Source organism: Diadema setosum, chromosome 19, assembly GCF_964275005.1.
Source record: "Diadema setosum chromosome 19, eeDiaSeto1, whole genome shotgun sequence".
In the NCBI taxonomy this organism is placed as follows: Eukaryota; Metazoa; Echinodermata; class Echinoidea; order Diadematoida; family Diadematidae; genus Diadema; species Diadema setosum.
The window spans coordinates 15168734-15187289 of NC_092703.1; the positions used below are offsets into that span (position 1 = coordinate 15168734).

Here is an 18556-nt window from a genome sequence, read left to right on the forward strand (position 1 = left end):
GCCAAAAACGAAAAAAGAAAAAAAAAAAGAACTCGCCCGGACGGGGGAGGGAGAATTGGGGGGGGGGGGGGGGGGGGGGCAGAAAACCAAATCAAACAAGATAAAAACAAAACATGATGATGACGCGGACAAAAGGACAATGTTTATTGTGTTCACACAAGAATTCCATGGTTTGTAAGCTGAAATACAAAAATTGTCGGCTCGCTCGCCAAATTTAAAAAAAAAAAAAAAGGAGATAAGAACAAAACGTGATGGTGACGCGGACAAAATGACAAAGTCTGTTGTGTTCACACATGTCATTTTATATTTAGCAGGCAAAATGTTACACGGAGCATCGGCTGCAATTTCTTTCGTTCTGAAGCGATCGCCGATTGGATCAAAAGAGGGCGCCAACGGTTTCGAACATGGGGGGGGGGGGGCGCAGAAAATCAAATCAAACAAGATGAGAACAAAACGTAATAATGACGCGGAAATATACACATTTCGGCTCACTCCCTCGTACTAATTTAGAGTATCTTTTTTCAAGTTCTCAGTTTGTTGGTATAACAATCGGGAGGTCGTGGGTTCAAACCCCGGCCGCGTCATACCAAAAGACGTTAAAAGATGGGAGTTGCTGCTACCTTGTTTGCCGTTCAACAGTTGAAAAGGTTAGAGCAACGTCGATCTGGCGCTGCTCAGTGGCTGCCGGGCCCACGATCAATTGGGCAAAATGAATTTCCATTCTTGGACAATAAAATTTGGAGTTTATATCCAAAACAATTATTATATTATTATTATTATAAGGCCGTCATTATATCTTGATTAGACCTGTAAGATTTGATAACCACAAAATGACAAGAATTCCATGTTTTTTTAAGCTGAAATACAAAAATTTTTGGCTCGCTCGCTGCGCTCGCTTGCCAAAATTTATATTAAAAAAAAAGACAAGATAAGAAAATCGTGATGATGATGCGGAAATATACAAATTTCGGCTCACTCGCGCGTACTAATTCACAGTATTTTTTCAAGTCCTAAGTTGGTTGGTATAAATCGTTGCCTATAAGGCCGTCACTATATCTTGATTAGAATTGTAAGATTTAATAAGCAAAAAATGACAGGAATTCCATGTTTTGTAAGCTGAAATACAAAATTTTTCAGCTCGCTCGCTGCGCTCGCTCGCCATAATTTATCAAAATTGATTACATTTAAATCACCCTCAAAAGAGCCATTTTAAGTGCTTGAAAAAGCATATCATGTGGACTTTTTTTTTTAAGTCCCTACCGGGATGGAGTTGGGGATGATTAGGCCTACTTTCAGCAATTAGGGGCGCAATTTTCGCGCTTGCCCCGGGCGCCGTTTTCCCTAGATACGCCACTGCAAACAGGATACTACCTACACCACGGTATGGGACTGAAATACTGTGTATAACAACTACATGTATACCCCTATATACCCTGTATTTTGTTGCTCGTACACGGGGCGGAGACAGGAATCCCGTAGAGGGGGTGGGGGGGGGGGGCGGCGCAAAGTTGTTTATTTACCACTCCCATATACGATTAGCTAAACAAACAAACAAACAAACAAAACACACACACACATACACAGAGAAAAAGGCCTCAACAGGTATTTTCTCGTGCCACACTATCGGGTTCATCAGCTGATAAGTACAAATAAAAATAAAAAAAACTAATAAGCGCAATACAATCGGCCGGCAAGGATAGTTTCGTTAACAAGAAAAAAGAAAACTTTTTATCTAAACAAAATTAAAGGGGGCATCCCTCCTGGATCCGCCACAGCGTATATTGCGTTACACACATCATCAGTTTCTTTGCATTATATCCATTACATTCAAAAATACAAAATCAATATTGAACGAGATTTGTCTTGGAACTGAGCTTTGAAATAAGCAGTAACATTTTATTATCATTTATTGCCGACATAATGCGCACACCTGAAATCAAATCAAAGTTAATATCAATAAACTTTATTGCACCACTGGCTATTGAAAACTATTATACCTGTATAATTATAAACATGTATCACAAATGACATCAACTCTAGGACAGACTTGTCTTTTACCATACTTGATGCAAATGCAAATCTTCGTATCCATGGAATGACACCTCACCATTATCCGTCATGACATGATTATAGGCACATGTAAGTACATTGTGTATGTATTTGCAAATCTGGTCAGAATATCGATACACTTTGAAAACACCGACTGAGAAATAATGACCTTTCAGTCATGGCTTTGGATGTTGGCATTCAAGAGCCAGCATCATTTGGCAAAAGGAAGTAATAGTGAGCAAAAACTGAAAACGCTGTGGCAACAAAGACATACATAAGTGTATGTGAAAAATATGTTGTATATACGAGTACGCGGACGTTCTTCCATTTTCCATTGCTCCATCTCATCACTTCGCCAAAGGAATCTTATTGATTTCACAGTTCATATACATGTATTAGTCAACTAGAAAAAGTAAATTTGCGAACGCAAAAACAATGGAAATATAGGCCTACACATTCGAAATGTAATGGGTTTGCTTTTGAACACTATCATCAAACCATACACAACTACACTACAGTATACCACTTATCGCCAATTATCCACACGCACATGTGGCATTACAATAAAAGAGGCAGAAAATAGACACACTATATAACAATACAAATCGAACATGAATCAATTAGATTGAGTTTCATACAGTAGACACCGTTCAAGATTCACATATTAACAATCGGTAGTAAAACGTTCGCGCCATCGTGTTCACTTCAAGTCTGCACGCAAGTGGTCTTCCATCATGCCAAAGTTCACCTTGCTTTGACCACAAACATGATTTGTCTGCCCATCTGGCACATTAGTACGTTCATACATAACATATTTTTAGTGATCCATAGAACTTTCGCAACTCTCTACACAAGAGTGATTTAGCTACCAGAAAATGGCTGCCATGATCTTTTCAATAAACGTGAGTAATGACAGCACAAATTCACTCTGTGTTCTGCAGAAAAAGGCTACATAATTTTATTATTTCAAAAGAGAGAAAAAAAAGAAAAACCTCAGAGAATGAGGTACAGTGCGTTCACAATAAAATACATAGATGTGATTTATCTGTTCATTACATTAAAGGGATCGTATAGTTTTGGTTGAGACCTAATTTCAGGTTTCTAACATTTTTTGGTGAGATAATGAGAAACCTCTTGTGAAATATGAAAGAGCATGTAATTCCACGAGGAATTCAACGTTTATTTGATGAAAATTGGTTTTGAAATGGCAGAGATATCGAAAACAGAGCGATTCTGGTTAAGTGTGGGACCCACACTTTATTACAATCGCTTTGTTTTACTTTGCTTTAGGATGTTTCAGTTATTCCAAACCCGATTTTCATCGAATAAACTGTGAATTTCTCCTAAAATGGTATGCACTGTACTATTTCCTAAGTGTTTTCTTGGTATCTTGCAAAAAGTTAAAAGCCCAATTCTCATCTCCACCAATACTGTACCATCCCTTTAAGTCCATGAACCGCAGGAGAAAAATGTAGTATATGGTATAGACAGAAAAATCCGTCTGTCCGGAAGAGTTCTTTCAAAATCTTTTTTTTTTTTTTTACATTTACAGCTCTCCTCCGTAGACAAAGGCATTCCGTGAAGCCAGACGCAGTCTCCGCGGAACATATCCCAGAAAAATTAAAGATTCAGACCGATCTTTCGGTCAATATATGGTACAGATATGACAAACTGTAACTAAAAACAAAAACATATATGTAAACCGACATTGATCTTGCATTACAAGAGAACAAATTGGTAATAACAGCAATAGAAAGTCCAGATGGACGTTAAGCATGGCTTGGAAGAATGGCCGATCTTACTTAATATACAATGACGTACAAGAGGGATGCCAGATTCACAAATGCTTCTTGAGGTTCTAAATTGTGGTAAGAGTTTCTTTCAAGAATAGACTCCTTCATCAAGCTGAAACAGGGAAAGAATTTATAATAAGTGGAATATCATCTTCTTTCATTTATGAGCGGGATGGGAAGATGTGCCCAAAGTTTTTATCCATTTAGATGTTATATCTGTACATAGATGTGTGGAAAAAGTTACTTTAAACATCGCAAATTACATTTAAACAAGGAAAAGTAGAAATTACGCGGTGCGTAAAATATGTCCCCGCCGGAAGTAGCATTTAGTATCAAAATGTACTATATAGGTCAAAAGATCAAGGTCAAAGGTCAAAGAAGTCAAAGGTCAACATTCTGTGTAGAAGTTTTGAAGCCCTCACCTAGTGCCATCACATAAAGCAAACGGAATCGAAATCCGGTTAGAAATGGCGAAGGAGTAGCATTTTGTAGCCAATGTACAATATAGGTAAAAAATCAAGGTCAAAGGTCAAAGAAGTCAAAGGTCAAAATTCTGTGTAGAAGTTTTGAAGCCCTCACCTAGTGCCATCACATAAAGCAAACGGAATCGAAATTGGGTTAGAAATGGCGAAGGAGTAGCATTTTGCAGCAAAATGTACAATACAGGTCAAAAAATCAAGGTCAAAGGTCAAAGAAGTCAAAGGTCAAAATTCTGTGTAGAAGTTTTGAAGCCCTCACCTAGTGCCATCACATAAAGCAAACGGAATCGAAATCGGGTTAGAAATGGCGAAGGAGTAGCATTTTGTAGCAAAATGTACAATATAGTTCAAAAAATCAAGGTCAAAGGTCAAAATTCTGTGTAGAAGTTTTGAAGCCCTCACCTAGTGCCATCACATAAAGCAAACGGAATCGAAATCGGGTTAGAAATGGCGAAGGAGTAGCATTTTGTAGCAAAATGTACAATACAGGTCAAAAATCAAGGTCAAAGGTCAAAGAAGTCAAAGGTCAAAATTCTGTGTAGAAGTTTTGAAGCCCTCACCTAGTGCCATCACATAAAGCAAACGGAATCGAAATCTGGTTAGAAATGGCGAAGGAGTAGCATTTTGTAGCAAAATGTACAATACAGGTCAAAAATCAAGGTCAAAGGTCAAAGAAGTCAAAGGTCAAAATTCTGTGTAGAAATTTTGAAGCCCTCACCTAGTGCCATCACATAAAGCAAACAGAATCGAAATCGGGTTAGAAATGGCGAAGGAGTAGCATTTTGTAGCAAAATGTACAATATAGGTCAAAAAATCAAGGTCAAAGGTCAAAGAAGTCAAAGGTCAAAATTCTGTGTAGAAGTTTTGAAGCCCTCACCTAGTGCCATCACATAAAGCAAACGGAATCGAAATCCGGTCAGAAATGGCGAAGGAGTAGCATTTTGTAGCAAAATGTACAATACAGGTCAAAAATCAAGGTCAAAGGTCAAAGAAGTCAAAGGTCAAAATTCTGTGTAGAAATTTTGAAGCCCTCACCTAGTGCCATCACATAAAGCAAACAGAATCGAAATCGGGTTAGAAATGGCGAAGGAGTAGCATTTTGTAGCAAAATGTACAATATAGGTCAAAAAATCAAGGTCAAAGGTCAAAGAAGTCAAAGGTCAAAATTCTGTGTAGAAGTTTTGAAGCCCTCACCTAGTGCCATCACATAAAGCAAACGAAATCGAAATCGGGTTAGAAATGGCGAAGGAGTAGCATTTTGTAGCAAAATGTACAATATAGGTCAAAAAATCAAGGTCAAAGGTCAAAGAAGTCAAAGGTCAAAATTCTGTGTAGAAGTTTTGAAGCCCTCACCTAGTGCCATTACATAAAGCAAACGGAATCGAAATCGGGTTAGAAATGGCGAAGGAGTAGCATTTTGTAGCAAAATGTACAATATAGGTCAAAAAATCAAGGTCAAAGGTCAAAGAAGTCAAAGGTCAAAATTCTGTGTAGAAGTTTTGAAGTCCTCACCTAGTGCCATCACATAAAGCAAACGGAATCGAAATCGGGTTAGAAATGGCGAAGGAGTAGCATTTTGTAGCAAAATGTACAATATAGGTCAAAAAATCAAGGTCAAAGGTCAAAGAAGTCAAAGGTCAAAATTCTGTGTAGAAGTTTTGAAGTCCTCACCTAGTGCCATCACATAAAGCAAACGGAATCGAAATCGGGTTAGAAATGGCGAAGGACTAGCATTTTGTAGCAAAATGTACAATATAGGTCAAAAAATCAAGGTCAAAGGTCAAAGAAGTCAAAGGTCAAAATTCTGTGTAGAAGTTTTGAAGCCCTCACCTAGTGCCATCACATAAAGCAAACGGAATCGAAATTGGGTTAGAAATGGCGAAGGAGTAGCATTTTGTAGCAAAATGTACAATATAGGTCAAAAAATCAAGGTCAAAGGTCAAAGAAGTCAAAGGTCAAAATTCTGTGTAGAAGTTTTGAAGCCCTCACCTAGTGCCATCACATAAATCAAACGGAATCGAAATCGGGTTAGAAATGGCGAAGGAGTAGCATTTTGTAGCAAAATGTACAATATAGGTCAAAGGTCAAGGTCAAAGGTCACGACTGAAATTCTGTGTAGAAGTTTCAAAGCTCCCATGTAGTGCTATCATATAAAGCAAACAGAATCGAAATCGGGTTAGAAATGGCGAAGGAGTAGCATTTTGTAGCAAAATGTACAATACAGGTCAAAAATCAAGGTCAAAGGTCAAAGAAGTCAAAGGTCAAAATTCTGTGTAGAAATTTTGAAGCCCTCACCTAGTGCCATCACATAAAGCAAACAGAATCGAAATCGGGTTAGAAATGGCGAAGGAGTAGCATTTTGTAGCAAAATGTACAATATAGGTCAAAAAATCAAGGTCAAAGGTCAAAGAAGTCAAAGGTCAAAATTCTGTGTAGAAGTTTTGAAGCCCTCACCTAGTGCCATCACATAAAGCAAACGGAATCGAAATCCGGTTAGAAATAGCGAAGGAGTAGCATTTTGTAGCAAAATGTACAATACAGGTCAAAAATCAAGGTCAAAGGTCAAAGAAGTCAAAGGTCAAAATTCTGTGTAGAAATTTTGAAGCCCTCACCTAGTGCCATCACATAAAGCAAACAGAATCGAAATCGGGTTAGAAATGGCGAAGGAGTAGCATTTTGTAGCAAAATGTACAATATAGGTCAAAAAATCAAGGTCAAAGGTCAAAGAAGTCAAAGGTCAAAATTCTGTGTAGAAGTTTTGAAGCCCTCACCTAGTGCCATCACATAAATCAAACGGAATCGAAATCGGGTTAGAAATGGCGAAGGAGTAGCATTTTGTAGCAAAATGTACAATATAGGTCAAAGGTCAAGGTCAAAGGTGTGTAGAAGTTTCAAAGCTCCCATGTAGTGCTATCATATAAAGCAAACAGAATCAAAATTGGCTCATAAATGACAGAGAAGTAGCAAATTGAAGATTTTGATCACACACGGACGCACACACGGACACACGGACGGACGCACGGACGGACGGACGGACACACGGACACACACACGTACGGAGCCCGTTTCATAGTCCCCTGCTCGAACTCGTTCGGCGGGGACAACAATGAATGAATAAACAAATAACGATGGATTGTATATAGCATTTATCAAAATTTTCTGTCCATTTGGGGTTTTTTTTTTTTTTTTTGCAGGTGCCGCATGAAAGGCACGAGATACATTGTAGCCATAACGAAAGAAAAGTGACTCTCAACCCAACCGAAAAAGATTGCCATTACAATGTCATAGGAGATAAGAAAGTGGAGAAATGCAGAATTGTTGACTTATGATGCTATACCACCAAAAGTTAGACTACGACAACACATTAATATCTTTAAATCATGTACAGAATTCTTGTACATAAAGTCTACATATCTGCTGAGGCTGGCTTCATTGTCAACTCTTTCGGCAACATTACGTCCATAGAATAATGGTAAATACTGTTGTACTTCATTGTGTTATCAGGCAGAGTAAAGTTTAGATGTCCACCGGCTAAGATTCTTTTGCAATAAAGTTTGCGGGAAGAATAAGTTTAGACTCCTTCAAGGCAAAAACATATTTACGACATGATATTGCACTCTCATTCACCTATAGCAACTTGGCTTTAAGATCTAATTATTGTATTTGCAGTAAACCGTGAAAAAACCCCCAACAATCTGAGCTATGCTGTACCACAGATTCAGAATTCACGGCAAGTACACACATGGCACTGTTGCCAATTGCTACTACACTTTACATGTCATACAGCGTGTATTTATACACTGCATACAAACACATCAATGAAGTTAATCTGGAGTATTTCTAGACAAATGCTTGCAGAAATACCTCAAAGCACTAGGTATACACACTTTCTATACCCACTGGAAGCTAAAGAAAGGACAGTGATAATGTGAAGAGTACAATAAGCCCCTCTATGTATGCTTAAAATATGTGAAATACTATCACAAAATGCTTCAACGAATATCTGCAGGATTTCAAAATGTCATCAATAGTGTGATATCAAACACATTTTGCTTGATTCTACCGCTTTTGCTCGGCTATACCAATTCTCTGTGCCAAAGAACAAAGCATATCAGGACTATGAAAGTTACTACAGAGCTTTGGAATTAGTCCAATACTGAATTCACATTTGACAAGCTCAGAAGATGCTTTATCATCGATATAGGAGGGGTTAAGACAAACTAAAAAACTATAGCTTTGCAAACTTAAATGTTCCAAAACAATATTAGATATTACACATCACTTACACAATAATCATATAATACATGTATAATGATATAATGAATAACACTGGCAATGAAATGCAAAGTGTAATTCTAACTTACAGTAATTAAAATCTGCTAAACTTTCCAAGGATTTTTCAAACTGACTGCATAAGCTGCATCTCTACATAATAGTGCACTGATCCTTCTTCTGTGATTCCCTCTGCTGTTCCTTGAGCCTCTCCTCGGCAATGGCCCTGGCTCTCTGCAATGCTCTGTTTCTCCTTTCTGCTTCCTGTATTCTCTCCTCCCTGGCTCTCTGCATTTCTCTGTCTCTCCTTTCTACTTCCTGCATTTGTTCTTCCCAGACTCTCTGCAATTCTCCGTTTCTTCTTTCTTCTGCTAGCCTTTTCTCCTCCCTGGCTCTCCGCAATTCTCTTATCCTTTTTTCTTCTGCTAGCCTCCTCTCCTCCCTGGCTCTCTGCCATTCTCTGATCCTTCTTTCTTCTGCTACCCTCCTCTCCTCCCTGGCTCTCTGCCATTCTCTGTTTCTTCTTTCCTCAGCCTCTCTTCTGGCCTCTTCGATTTGTCGCTGTATCACAAACTGTTCCTGTATGTCTTCTTGGTTGAAATGCATCTCTTCAACGGTGCCATTATCATCATCGTATCCAGTGGGCCAGGCCGCTCTCCGAGCGCCGTCCATCTCCGTAGCGACACGATTCCCCGAGGTGAGAGTGTGGCTCTGGCCACCGATGCTTTCCCCGCACTCGGGGCAGCTGGCAGTTTCCATGGCTCCCCCGCATTCTCCAATGCAATACACATGCCCTTTGGGACATTTGTACCAATGCCCCTGGTTCAAGCCAATAGCTCTAACAATCTGGACCCTCTCTCGATCACTGATGCCAAGAACAACATGGCCTGTGAGCTGCTTTACCTGATGCAAGAGCTGTCGCGCATGGTGTTCATCATCCTTGGTAAATGGCTCTTCTTGGCAAATTAGCTTGTCAAAGGATTTCAGTGCGCTGCTATTCAGGGTTTGTTGCAAAGAGGGCAGGTTGCGACTCAATACAGTGAAAACCTGCTGGCCGAGGTCAACACGACTGACCTCTTGCTGGAAATCTTTGACCTGCTGTTCGGTGAAGCGATCAAGAGGACCCTCCAATATTGCCTTCTTCAATTTCTCCAGTTGATGAGTAATTGTCGTGCGTCGACTGCTCAGGTTTGAAGAGTGATAGCTGCTATAGCTGTTGCGGGCTGCCAATTTGGCAAAGATATCAGCAAGGGCTTGGAGGAAGGCAAATCTGTTGAGACAGGAGACAGCCTTTTCGAGGTGTTTAAATTTTTCCAAGCACTGTAAGAGCTTTGTGAAGTCACCTTTCACGATGAAGCCATCATGATAAGCCAAATGCTGCCTCATTCGTGCTATCTTTGATCTCAGCCCTTCCATCTTCCTCTCGATCTCCAAATCACTACCTCGAATCATCGTCTTCACCGCTTCTACATCCGATAAGGCTTTCTTGATGGCATTACCATACCTCACATTTCTGCGGATGGGCGTTTTGCACCTTGGGCAACCCTTGAGCTGTATGGGGGGGGGGGGGGAGAAATCAGAACTCCATATCAAACTGGAACCCTGTAAATGGCCAGATAAGATCATAGTGATTTCCATGAATAGTGCTTTTTTTCTTGGTTCTTACTCTAACAGGCTTCATCGGAAGTGCATCAAGAATAACAAACATCTTTTCATTTTTGGATTAAAAAACCTACAAAATAACGTGGCTCCAGAATAAGGAACCTTATCAAATTTTCAGAATTACTAACCTTTAGAATAACGAACATTTGGAACACCACAACTGCTTAACGATTTCTTTTGTTATTTATTTTTGAATTGACAAACATCTAGATATGAGGATTTTGTGTATTTCAGAATAACGAACCATCAGAAGAACGAACATCACCCGTAATCCAAAATGTCTCATATTTTGCAATGTGTCATTCCATGGATTGTCTTCTGCTTTGAAATATCTTATGCTCTTGGCTGTCTTCTATCTTCTGCTGTTGTTAAACGTCCTATCAACTTATGGATATTTAAAATAGTCATTAATTAATTAATAAATCAATTCATTCATTCACTCATTCATTCATTCATTTTCCATTTCCAACAGAAACATAAAAATATTTTACAGAAATTGAATGCATAATTTCATCACACCATTACATATGACATGAATAATTATCAATATTTGTGTATATATATATATATATATATATATATACTAGTATATATTCATATTACATTCATAGTATTACATAAATTACATTACTGTGTGTTACCTTGGCACACAGCATGTTAATCTGTAAGTTATTCCTTATCGAACATTGCTTCTTAGACACTGATTAATACATGACTAGTCATTTTTATAATTTTTTAAATATCATACATATACAAAAATCTCAGATATCCCAAACTGTGCTTTGTTCATCGACTGGCACATGCCACTGAGTGTTTTCTTTGCCATGAGGCACAGATGTATATTAAAACTTAACTACTGATTTATCAATCTAGATGCTACTCTATCACCTGAATCCCTAATGTGTCATTAGCTTTCCTGTTGGACTGAAGCACATTGTTATGCCTGTCTGAGTGGGCCGCTAACTTACAATTACCGGAAGTCAATCAAGGTTGGAGGATTTTAACGGAATGCTGATGAAAAATCATGGCAAGTTACACTGTCTGGGCAAATAAAGGCCTAATATATAGTGAAGGACATCATGGTTTCTGATTGGGGATATCATGCCCTTCCCACAGATTCAGTCATGTAAGTATAAGTATGACTGGAATGGTGCACTGTATAGACGCTGACATGCATACAAACAAAAAGAAATGCACACATGCACATGCACATACACACACATGCACACACACGCACACAAACAAACACAGAAAGACGTGCATTCAATATGTATGTGCAACTTGAGCAAGAGGGATAAATTCAGAATTCAGAAGACAAACCTGGATGTTGATTGTATCGTCTGAATCCTGACTCATAGCCATGTACTGGTCCAGCGCATCGACTTCTATGATGTGGCCACAGTCTTCCAGCTCCACAAATCTTGTAATATAATTATGGAGAAATGGAATAGGCAGGCGAGATGAAGACAAAAGCAAAGAGGGAAGAATCATGAGACAAATAAAGTTAATTGTTTCAAGCGGCAAAGAATTAAAGACGACATATCATTAGGGATTAATCAAATCCAACATTACAGAAAAGCTAATATGTTTATGGAACCAAATTATTGGGTCTACACTGAAATAGTGTGTGTATTTACTACTGAACAAGGGCAATTAAGGCCTTATGGTGGAGAATAAAAAATGGCTAAGTTTACAGAAACAATAATCACAATACTAAGAGTACAGAAAAAAAAAGAAGTGATGAATGCCCTTGCCAAATTGTCACAAGTACTTTAGTACAGTGAATATCGAGGTTGCCACAGTAATGCCTTGCTTGACATGGAAACACAGCATGTCTCGTTATATATGCAGCTGTCATGGCAACCAAACTTCGGGAGGTTTAGCATTGAACAGACTGTATTGTAGATTTCACACCTAATTGATAGTGATATGCCCGAAGTACTGTTCTATAACCGTGAAAAAACATTTTGGGCATAGACAACGATTGGAGGACACGCTATAATCAATTATGTGTCATGCACAGACAATCACGTGGTCATATTTATTCTGAGATTCATATTTTTTTCTCCTTACTTTCAGTTGTCTGTTGCTTTTCTTTTATTACTTTCAGGAGGCACTAGTTTTGGGGGCTATTTCACTTTACTATCAATTGAACTTTCCCATGCATGGTCGTGAACAAGTCATTTGAAACTTCCACTTCCTGTGAATGGAAGTTAATTTCAGACTTCTGCCGAACTCAAAGTATATTCTCACACTGAGAAACAGGTGTATTTTAACAAAAAATATCCAAGAGGAAGTTCGCTGCACAAGCTTTGTCTTGTCCTATCTTCCAGTAACTGGCAATTCTGTATTTTACTGTGTATCAGGTATTGGGGAAGGGCTGGTGGACATGGTTGGTTTGATTAAAACTGAACGAAATCAGAAGACAAAAACATGTAAAGTACTTGCCAAACCAGTTGTATATTCGTGTAGTAGGTATAGAGTCATAGGTTTCGAGCATAACATCTTCATTGCAAACTTAATGAAAACCTTGCACAGCTCTCACCTTGCATCGTCATCATCCTCGCTGCCAAAGAAGATTTCAGTCACCTCTTCCTTGTCACAGACACGACACTTGCTGGGGCACTTCTCACCACACAGGCCAATGCAGGGATGTCCACAGGGCAGAATCTTCTTGCACGGCTCGTTGCATGGTTTACGATCACAGGAATGGCCGCACAACTTGAGACAGGACACATGAGGACATTGCCACAGGCAGTTCTCTTTGCATGGCACGCAGGCTTCTCCACAGAGATTCCTGCAGGCACTATGTTGACATCTATTCTCGCAGGGCTTGGGACATGGTGGACACTGTGCTGAACAGCTGCTTTCACAAGAATGGCCACAGACCAGGGTTCTTCCACACGGCTGCTCGCAAGCAACATGTATTCTGCCACGGAGGCATTTGCCGCAGGTTCCGGAGCATGGATGTCCACAAGCTAACAATGTATTGCAAGGATGGGGGCACGTCTTGGGCCCATCACAGCATCGCACCTCCACTGTGTGTCCACACGGATAGTCTGACTTTTTGGTCAATCCTGTGCATTCTTTGCTGCATGGACTTCTACAAAGATTTGTACATTTATGTCCGCAAGGCAACTTTCGCGAACATTGTTCTCTGCACGTTGCATGATGGACCGGAAGGTAGCATGGCAACATCTGAGAATGTCCACATTGTAGCACCTTTTCAACTCTTACTCCACATTTGGTGTCGCATGGCTCTGAGCACAGCTTTGAGCATTTATGTCCATTCTTACAGATCTCGTTACCGCATGGTTGTCGGCAAACAATTTGGCTTTCCTCCTGGTTGTGATTGTGACAGGATTCTTTGCAAGAGTGCCCACATGGCAGGCGTGCTTGGCAGGGCTGATTACAACCATTCTTTGCGTACTGCACAAGTTCCTCAGCAGTGGAAACTCCAGTTGGTTTGTGGTGGTTTGAGCACGTGAGCTGGAGATGAGGGCCTATCCATTCAAGTCTCTGGGCAGCCTCAATAATCTTGCTCCAGAACTGGTTCTGCTTTGCAAGCAATGTGAAGTTGCCAACTGCGTATAGCCCCCTCCTTGCTCTGGTCAGAACTGACTGAAGCGCCTGTTCCTCCAGGAGATATCCTGGTCTGCTCTCTCTACCACTGCCACTGCACATAAATAGGATGACCTCACGCTCTTCGCGCAAATCAGCAATGCTTAACAGACGTTCAGATATCTTCCCTTTAAAAAGGGATTTCTGAGAGTGGCGATGCACAACTACTGAAATGTGCTTCCTTGCCAATCCTCCATTCACCAGGAAATCATAAAATGCGGTCAGAAATGACGCCTCATAGAGTTCTGGAGAGGTCCGGTCATTGTGTTCAACGAAGAATACACTGTTTGCAACACCACTTACAGGTGGAAGCTCCGTCACGGATGGATCTGGTTGATATTCTTCTCCAAGAATCAATCTGCTGATCTTTGAACAGGTTGGGCTCATGCGATGCTGGGTTTGAAGCTTGTAGACAGCGTGATTCATCCTGAGGCATTGTCCCATCAATGAAAACTCTACATTGTGATCTCTAGCAACCCTCTTTGCCAGCTGAAAGTGATAAAGGGTGTCACTCTCTTTACCGATGAGGACGAGTCGATTGCAACTAGGAGGCAGAAAAGCTGCTGATGTTGACTGCAGAATGTCAGCAGCCTCATCACAGATCACCACTTGTGGACTGACGCGGTACATAGCTTCACGATGTTTAATGGCATTTGCTGCAGTCATTCCAATCAGCTTTGCAGATCTAAATATCATGAAGTCTGTTTCTTCTTGTACTCGCAGTCCACAAGTCTGAGCAAGCTCCGCAGACAATGCTCTGATTCTCTCTCGCAGAAGTTTTTCAAGTTCAAGCACCCAGTGTCGATACAAACGCCATCTGTTGTGAGAATTCAAGCTCCAAACATCTGTGACACTCTCGACCTCAGTGTTGGTCATTTTGTCTCTTGATTGAAGCTGGTTTCCAATCTTGTCTCTGACTTTTTGGGCAACTTGAGCTGCTGCAAGGTCCAGTGCACATGGCATCTCCTGGTTTATCCACGAACAATCCTGTAATGTCTCCTCCTTACATGTGAAGCAAGTCACTGTTGGAGGAAGTCCCCTTTTCAACATATCCAAATCATCCTTGGTGATGATATCTGAAACAAGCCAATCTAGGATGATGATGGCCCCATTGCCTTCATTTCCCTCTTTGAGGCTTTGATAGTGCCCTGCACTGATGATTGGTTTAAGGACATTTTCAGGCAAAACTGATTTTCTGAGGAGCAACATGTTGCGATGGGCATTTGCACACCTTTCCTTACAGTTTTTGAGCTTCTCCTGCACAGTGCGTTCAGTTGTTGGAGGCGTCTGCTTCTCACGGTATCTTTCCAGATTATGGTCTTGCAAAATCTTGCGACAGGAAAGTGGTCCTACTCGGACAATGCCTGACCGCTGGAACATCAATACCTGCACAAGAAACTCATCAAGAGTAGCCTTGGATGCACAGATGAAGAGAATTGGTCCTCCCACGCCACTTTTACCCAGGGATCCAGTTTCGCTCCTTGAGTGAATATTACACAGAAAGAGCTGAACCAACTTTAGCCCAACGTATGTTTTACCAGTACCAGGCTGACCAGTGATGACTGTCATTTCATTGGTAAGAGCTGCCTTTATTGCGACAAGTTGATCACCATCAACATTCAGTCTCGTATCTGTTGGCCATTCGTCTGGTTGCTGCAAATGTATGCGAAATGTTGGCTGAGTTCTCCTGGTTTTGGTTTCCTCCTTGAGAAGGGGACCCACATCAAATGTCATGTTTGTGTCACTTTTCAGACAGCCTTGGCAATTTTCTGGTGGGGATTGGAACACAATGTGAGATGCTAAGGGTAATGAGTCTGCAGGTAGTTGTTGTAAAGCTTGCAAGGTTACACTTGACTCCTCAATGTTGTTCCAAGAATCGATCATGAAGAACGTCTTTCCAGAACACAGTTCTGTCACATCTTCCGTTCTGAGCACCTGAATTTTGACATATCCCAGCTTCAGTAACTTCACATCGCGGCTAGCAACCATAGCAAATATCATGTGATGAAAATGTGATGTGGTGAGACACAGCATCGAGCCACACGATAAGATCTTTGTGGTATCCCAAGATATGTTACCGAGATGCGAGGTGTCGAACCTGATTTGGAAAGTCAGTGAGTCAGATTTTTCCCATGCATTTTCCTCTACAATTTTCACTCCAGTGTAGACATGACACTCTCTTTGTGCGGCATGGATACCTCTGAGTCGTTTGATCCTGTGATACTTGGAAATTACCGCACGAAGAGGTCCGACAATGTCTTCACGCAGGATATGAAAGTGTACATCGAGGAAGTCATCTACTGAAGATGGACCCTCACGGCGCGTATATGACAACATGGGTGATTGTGCATCTGTATCTACTACCTCTCCAGCTGTAGGAAATATTGGTACAGTGGACCTAGACGTAGCTTGCAACTTTTCCACTTCTGGTAGATGTCCGGACAAAACCTGCTGTACAATTCCAAGTGACCTCACGACTGTTTTGTCATTACGATTTCCAGTTTTCATCATGTAACATGTCAAACTGTCATGAACTACCGTCAAAATCACACGTATGTCTAAAAGACTGCTAGCATCATACTCTACAAACGCTTGGGATATTTCCACAAGGTTATGTATGTTTTCTTCACACATTCCTCTTTCAGCTTGCAACCTACACATAAGTGCATGCAGGAGCAAATGCACTTTAATGAATCCCTGTTTTGCGAAGAAGTTGAACACCTCCCTAGCATCCTCATCACGGGTCTGGGAGATTAAAGCAAGAACTTTGAGAAGGCATAACATCATATCATTCCCAATATCATCATCCCTGAGGAGTTGCTCCAGGAGACTTTTCCGTGACCTCATCTCCACAGCCAGCACGGACTTGTCTCTAAGTAAACATTGAAGCTCACGGACACTCAGATTAGGACCAAATTCTGACTTTCTCCGTCCCCCGTCGCTCCTCTGATTTTGCTTTTTGCGTCGTCCTCTTCTCTTGCCATCACGAATTGTTGTGCTGCTTGCAACTGAGGAAACAGACTCTGTGTCACTGTGTGCGGCGGATTCAGCAAAGCCCGCTGGGGAATTCAAGTCATACTCATCCGACATCTTGTACCTTTACTGAAAACTGAAGTCAGTTTAGGCAAAACAGGGTCTTCAGTGTGTGGAAAAGTTGGCTCTCATATTACGTAAACAAACTTTAGTACTCAGTGGATAGCTCAATCCCATGATGGTGGTCTGTATGTGTTGCAGAGTCCAACAGTGGGTGCAACATGACAATATCCAGAAGAGTCCTAGATACCTGTAGATAAAAAAAGTGACATCCCGGTATTCAGTTGATAAACAATAGTTAATCACAAAACTTAGGACATGTTCAGACAGCTTTAATTTATGGGATGGCATTCAAATCAATAATTAGGCCCCCAAAAAGAGCACGAAATAAGAAATATACACGATAGTAAGAAGAAATCTTTGCCTAGATAAATCATTTGACCTTAAAGCAGTATTCAAAAGATAATTGTTGTCTTAAGTATATTGGCTCAGTATTTTAAAAGTAAAATAATTACTGTATTTCAGAGAAGTGATTCTTGAATTGGACTATGTTAGCTATTCAAAATACACTGTACATTTTCTTTTTTACCAAGTGCTGCATTTGGTGTACTCTTGATAGGGGGTCAATCACAGTTGCAAGTTTCTTGCTTTAACGGCATCTTTCAAGAAACAATTACCATCAAGAAATTTACAAGCATCTTGATAAACTTAAGTAAATATACCTTCTTCTTAAATACAATGAAACTGAACACACCAATTAAAAGGAATTGTACATCCAACTCATGGCACATCAAAGAGGAACACAAATTAATCATTAAGTCTCGATGCAGTTGATTGAAGCGTCTGAAGGGCACACTTGCACCATGCATTTTTTTTTTTAACGATAACGCACAAACAGCCATTTCAGAGAATTGCACAAAATTGTTTACCAGCTATTGAACTGGATGGTGTGTGATGTCACACTTGCGCTTTTATTTTGACTTAGCTGTCGTGAGCTGCCTAAGGATCTTCGAAATGTCTTGAATATGAAATATGCCAAATACTCAGCCAAACTGAACATTTTATAAGTAAAAAGAAAAAAGTGTTTTTCTACGTACTGAGTGTAGAGTGAACATTCTTCCACCCAATTCTCTTGAGACTTCAGCCGTGATTTGGCAAAACTACATGTCTCGTCATGACTTTTATGGGTGATTTCAGAATAGTCAGCTTTCATCAGGTCATTTGCATACTGTAACAGGATTTGGCGCCACTGCTCTCGGATAAGCTGCCCGTTCGAACGTTGACGAGATTCCCGATACGCCTGAGCGGCAGAAAGCACCCGAACTCTCTATACATAGTCAATTGACAACTACTTAAGCTGCAACCGCCAATTTCGAGCGAATGATGAAGAAAGTTCTTGACTCGCTCGTTGAACACATAAAGAATGTGGAAAAGGCTGTGGAATACCAGAGTGCTAGAGCCGACGAACTGGAAAAGAGGAACAAACATCTGGAGGAAAAGGTAGCAGCAATGGAAAAGGAAGTTTCATCCATGAAGGATCAGCTAAGCCGCTATGCTGTTGAAGTAAATAAGAAAAAAAAAAGCTTCTCCAGGAGGAATAACTTTCGCATCGCGGGCGTCCCTGAAGCCAAGGACAACGCGAGGGAG

The 18556-nt window shown here is 40.5% G+C and overlaps 1 protein-coding gene across 1 annotated transcript; it reads right to left on the reverse strand.

The window, feature by feature from the left end:
• Positions 1-8746: 8746 nt before the first annotated feature.
• On the reverse strand, positions 8747-16966 carry LOC140242293 (NFX1-type zinc finger-containing protein 1-like). Its single transcript, XM_072322035.1, has 4 exons — positions 12801-16966; positions 11576-11675; positions 8909-10144; positions 8747-8857 (listed from the first exon to the last, which is right to left on the reverse strand). Exons 1-4 carry the CDS (start codon positions 16964-16966, stop codon positions 8747-8749), a joined length of 5613 nt encoding a protein of 1870 aa, XP_072178136.1.
• Positions 16967-18556: the final 1590 nt, after the last annotated feature.

Bases quoted from the DNA above. Each gene is read 5' to 3' on its own strand.
- LOC140242293 (XM_072322035.1), bottom strand. From the start codon at position 16,966: ATGTCGGATGAGTATGACTTGAATTCCCCAGCGGGCTTTGCTGAATCC. The intron at 10,145-11,575 runs GTTTGTCTTCTG...CCCCCCATACAG, and splicing joins ACGATACAATCAACATCCAG to CTCAAGGGTTGCCCAAGGTG. The intron at 8,858-8,908 runs GTAGAAAGGAGA...GAGAGAATACAG, and splicing joins GGGAAGAACAAATGCAGGAA to GAAGCAGAAAGGAGAAACAG.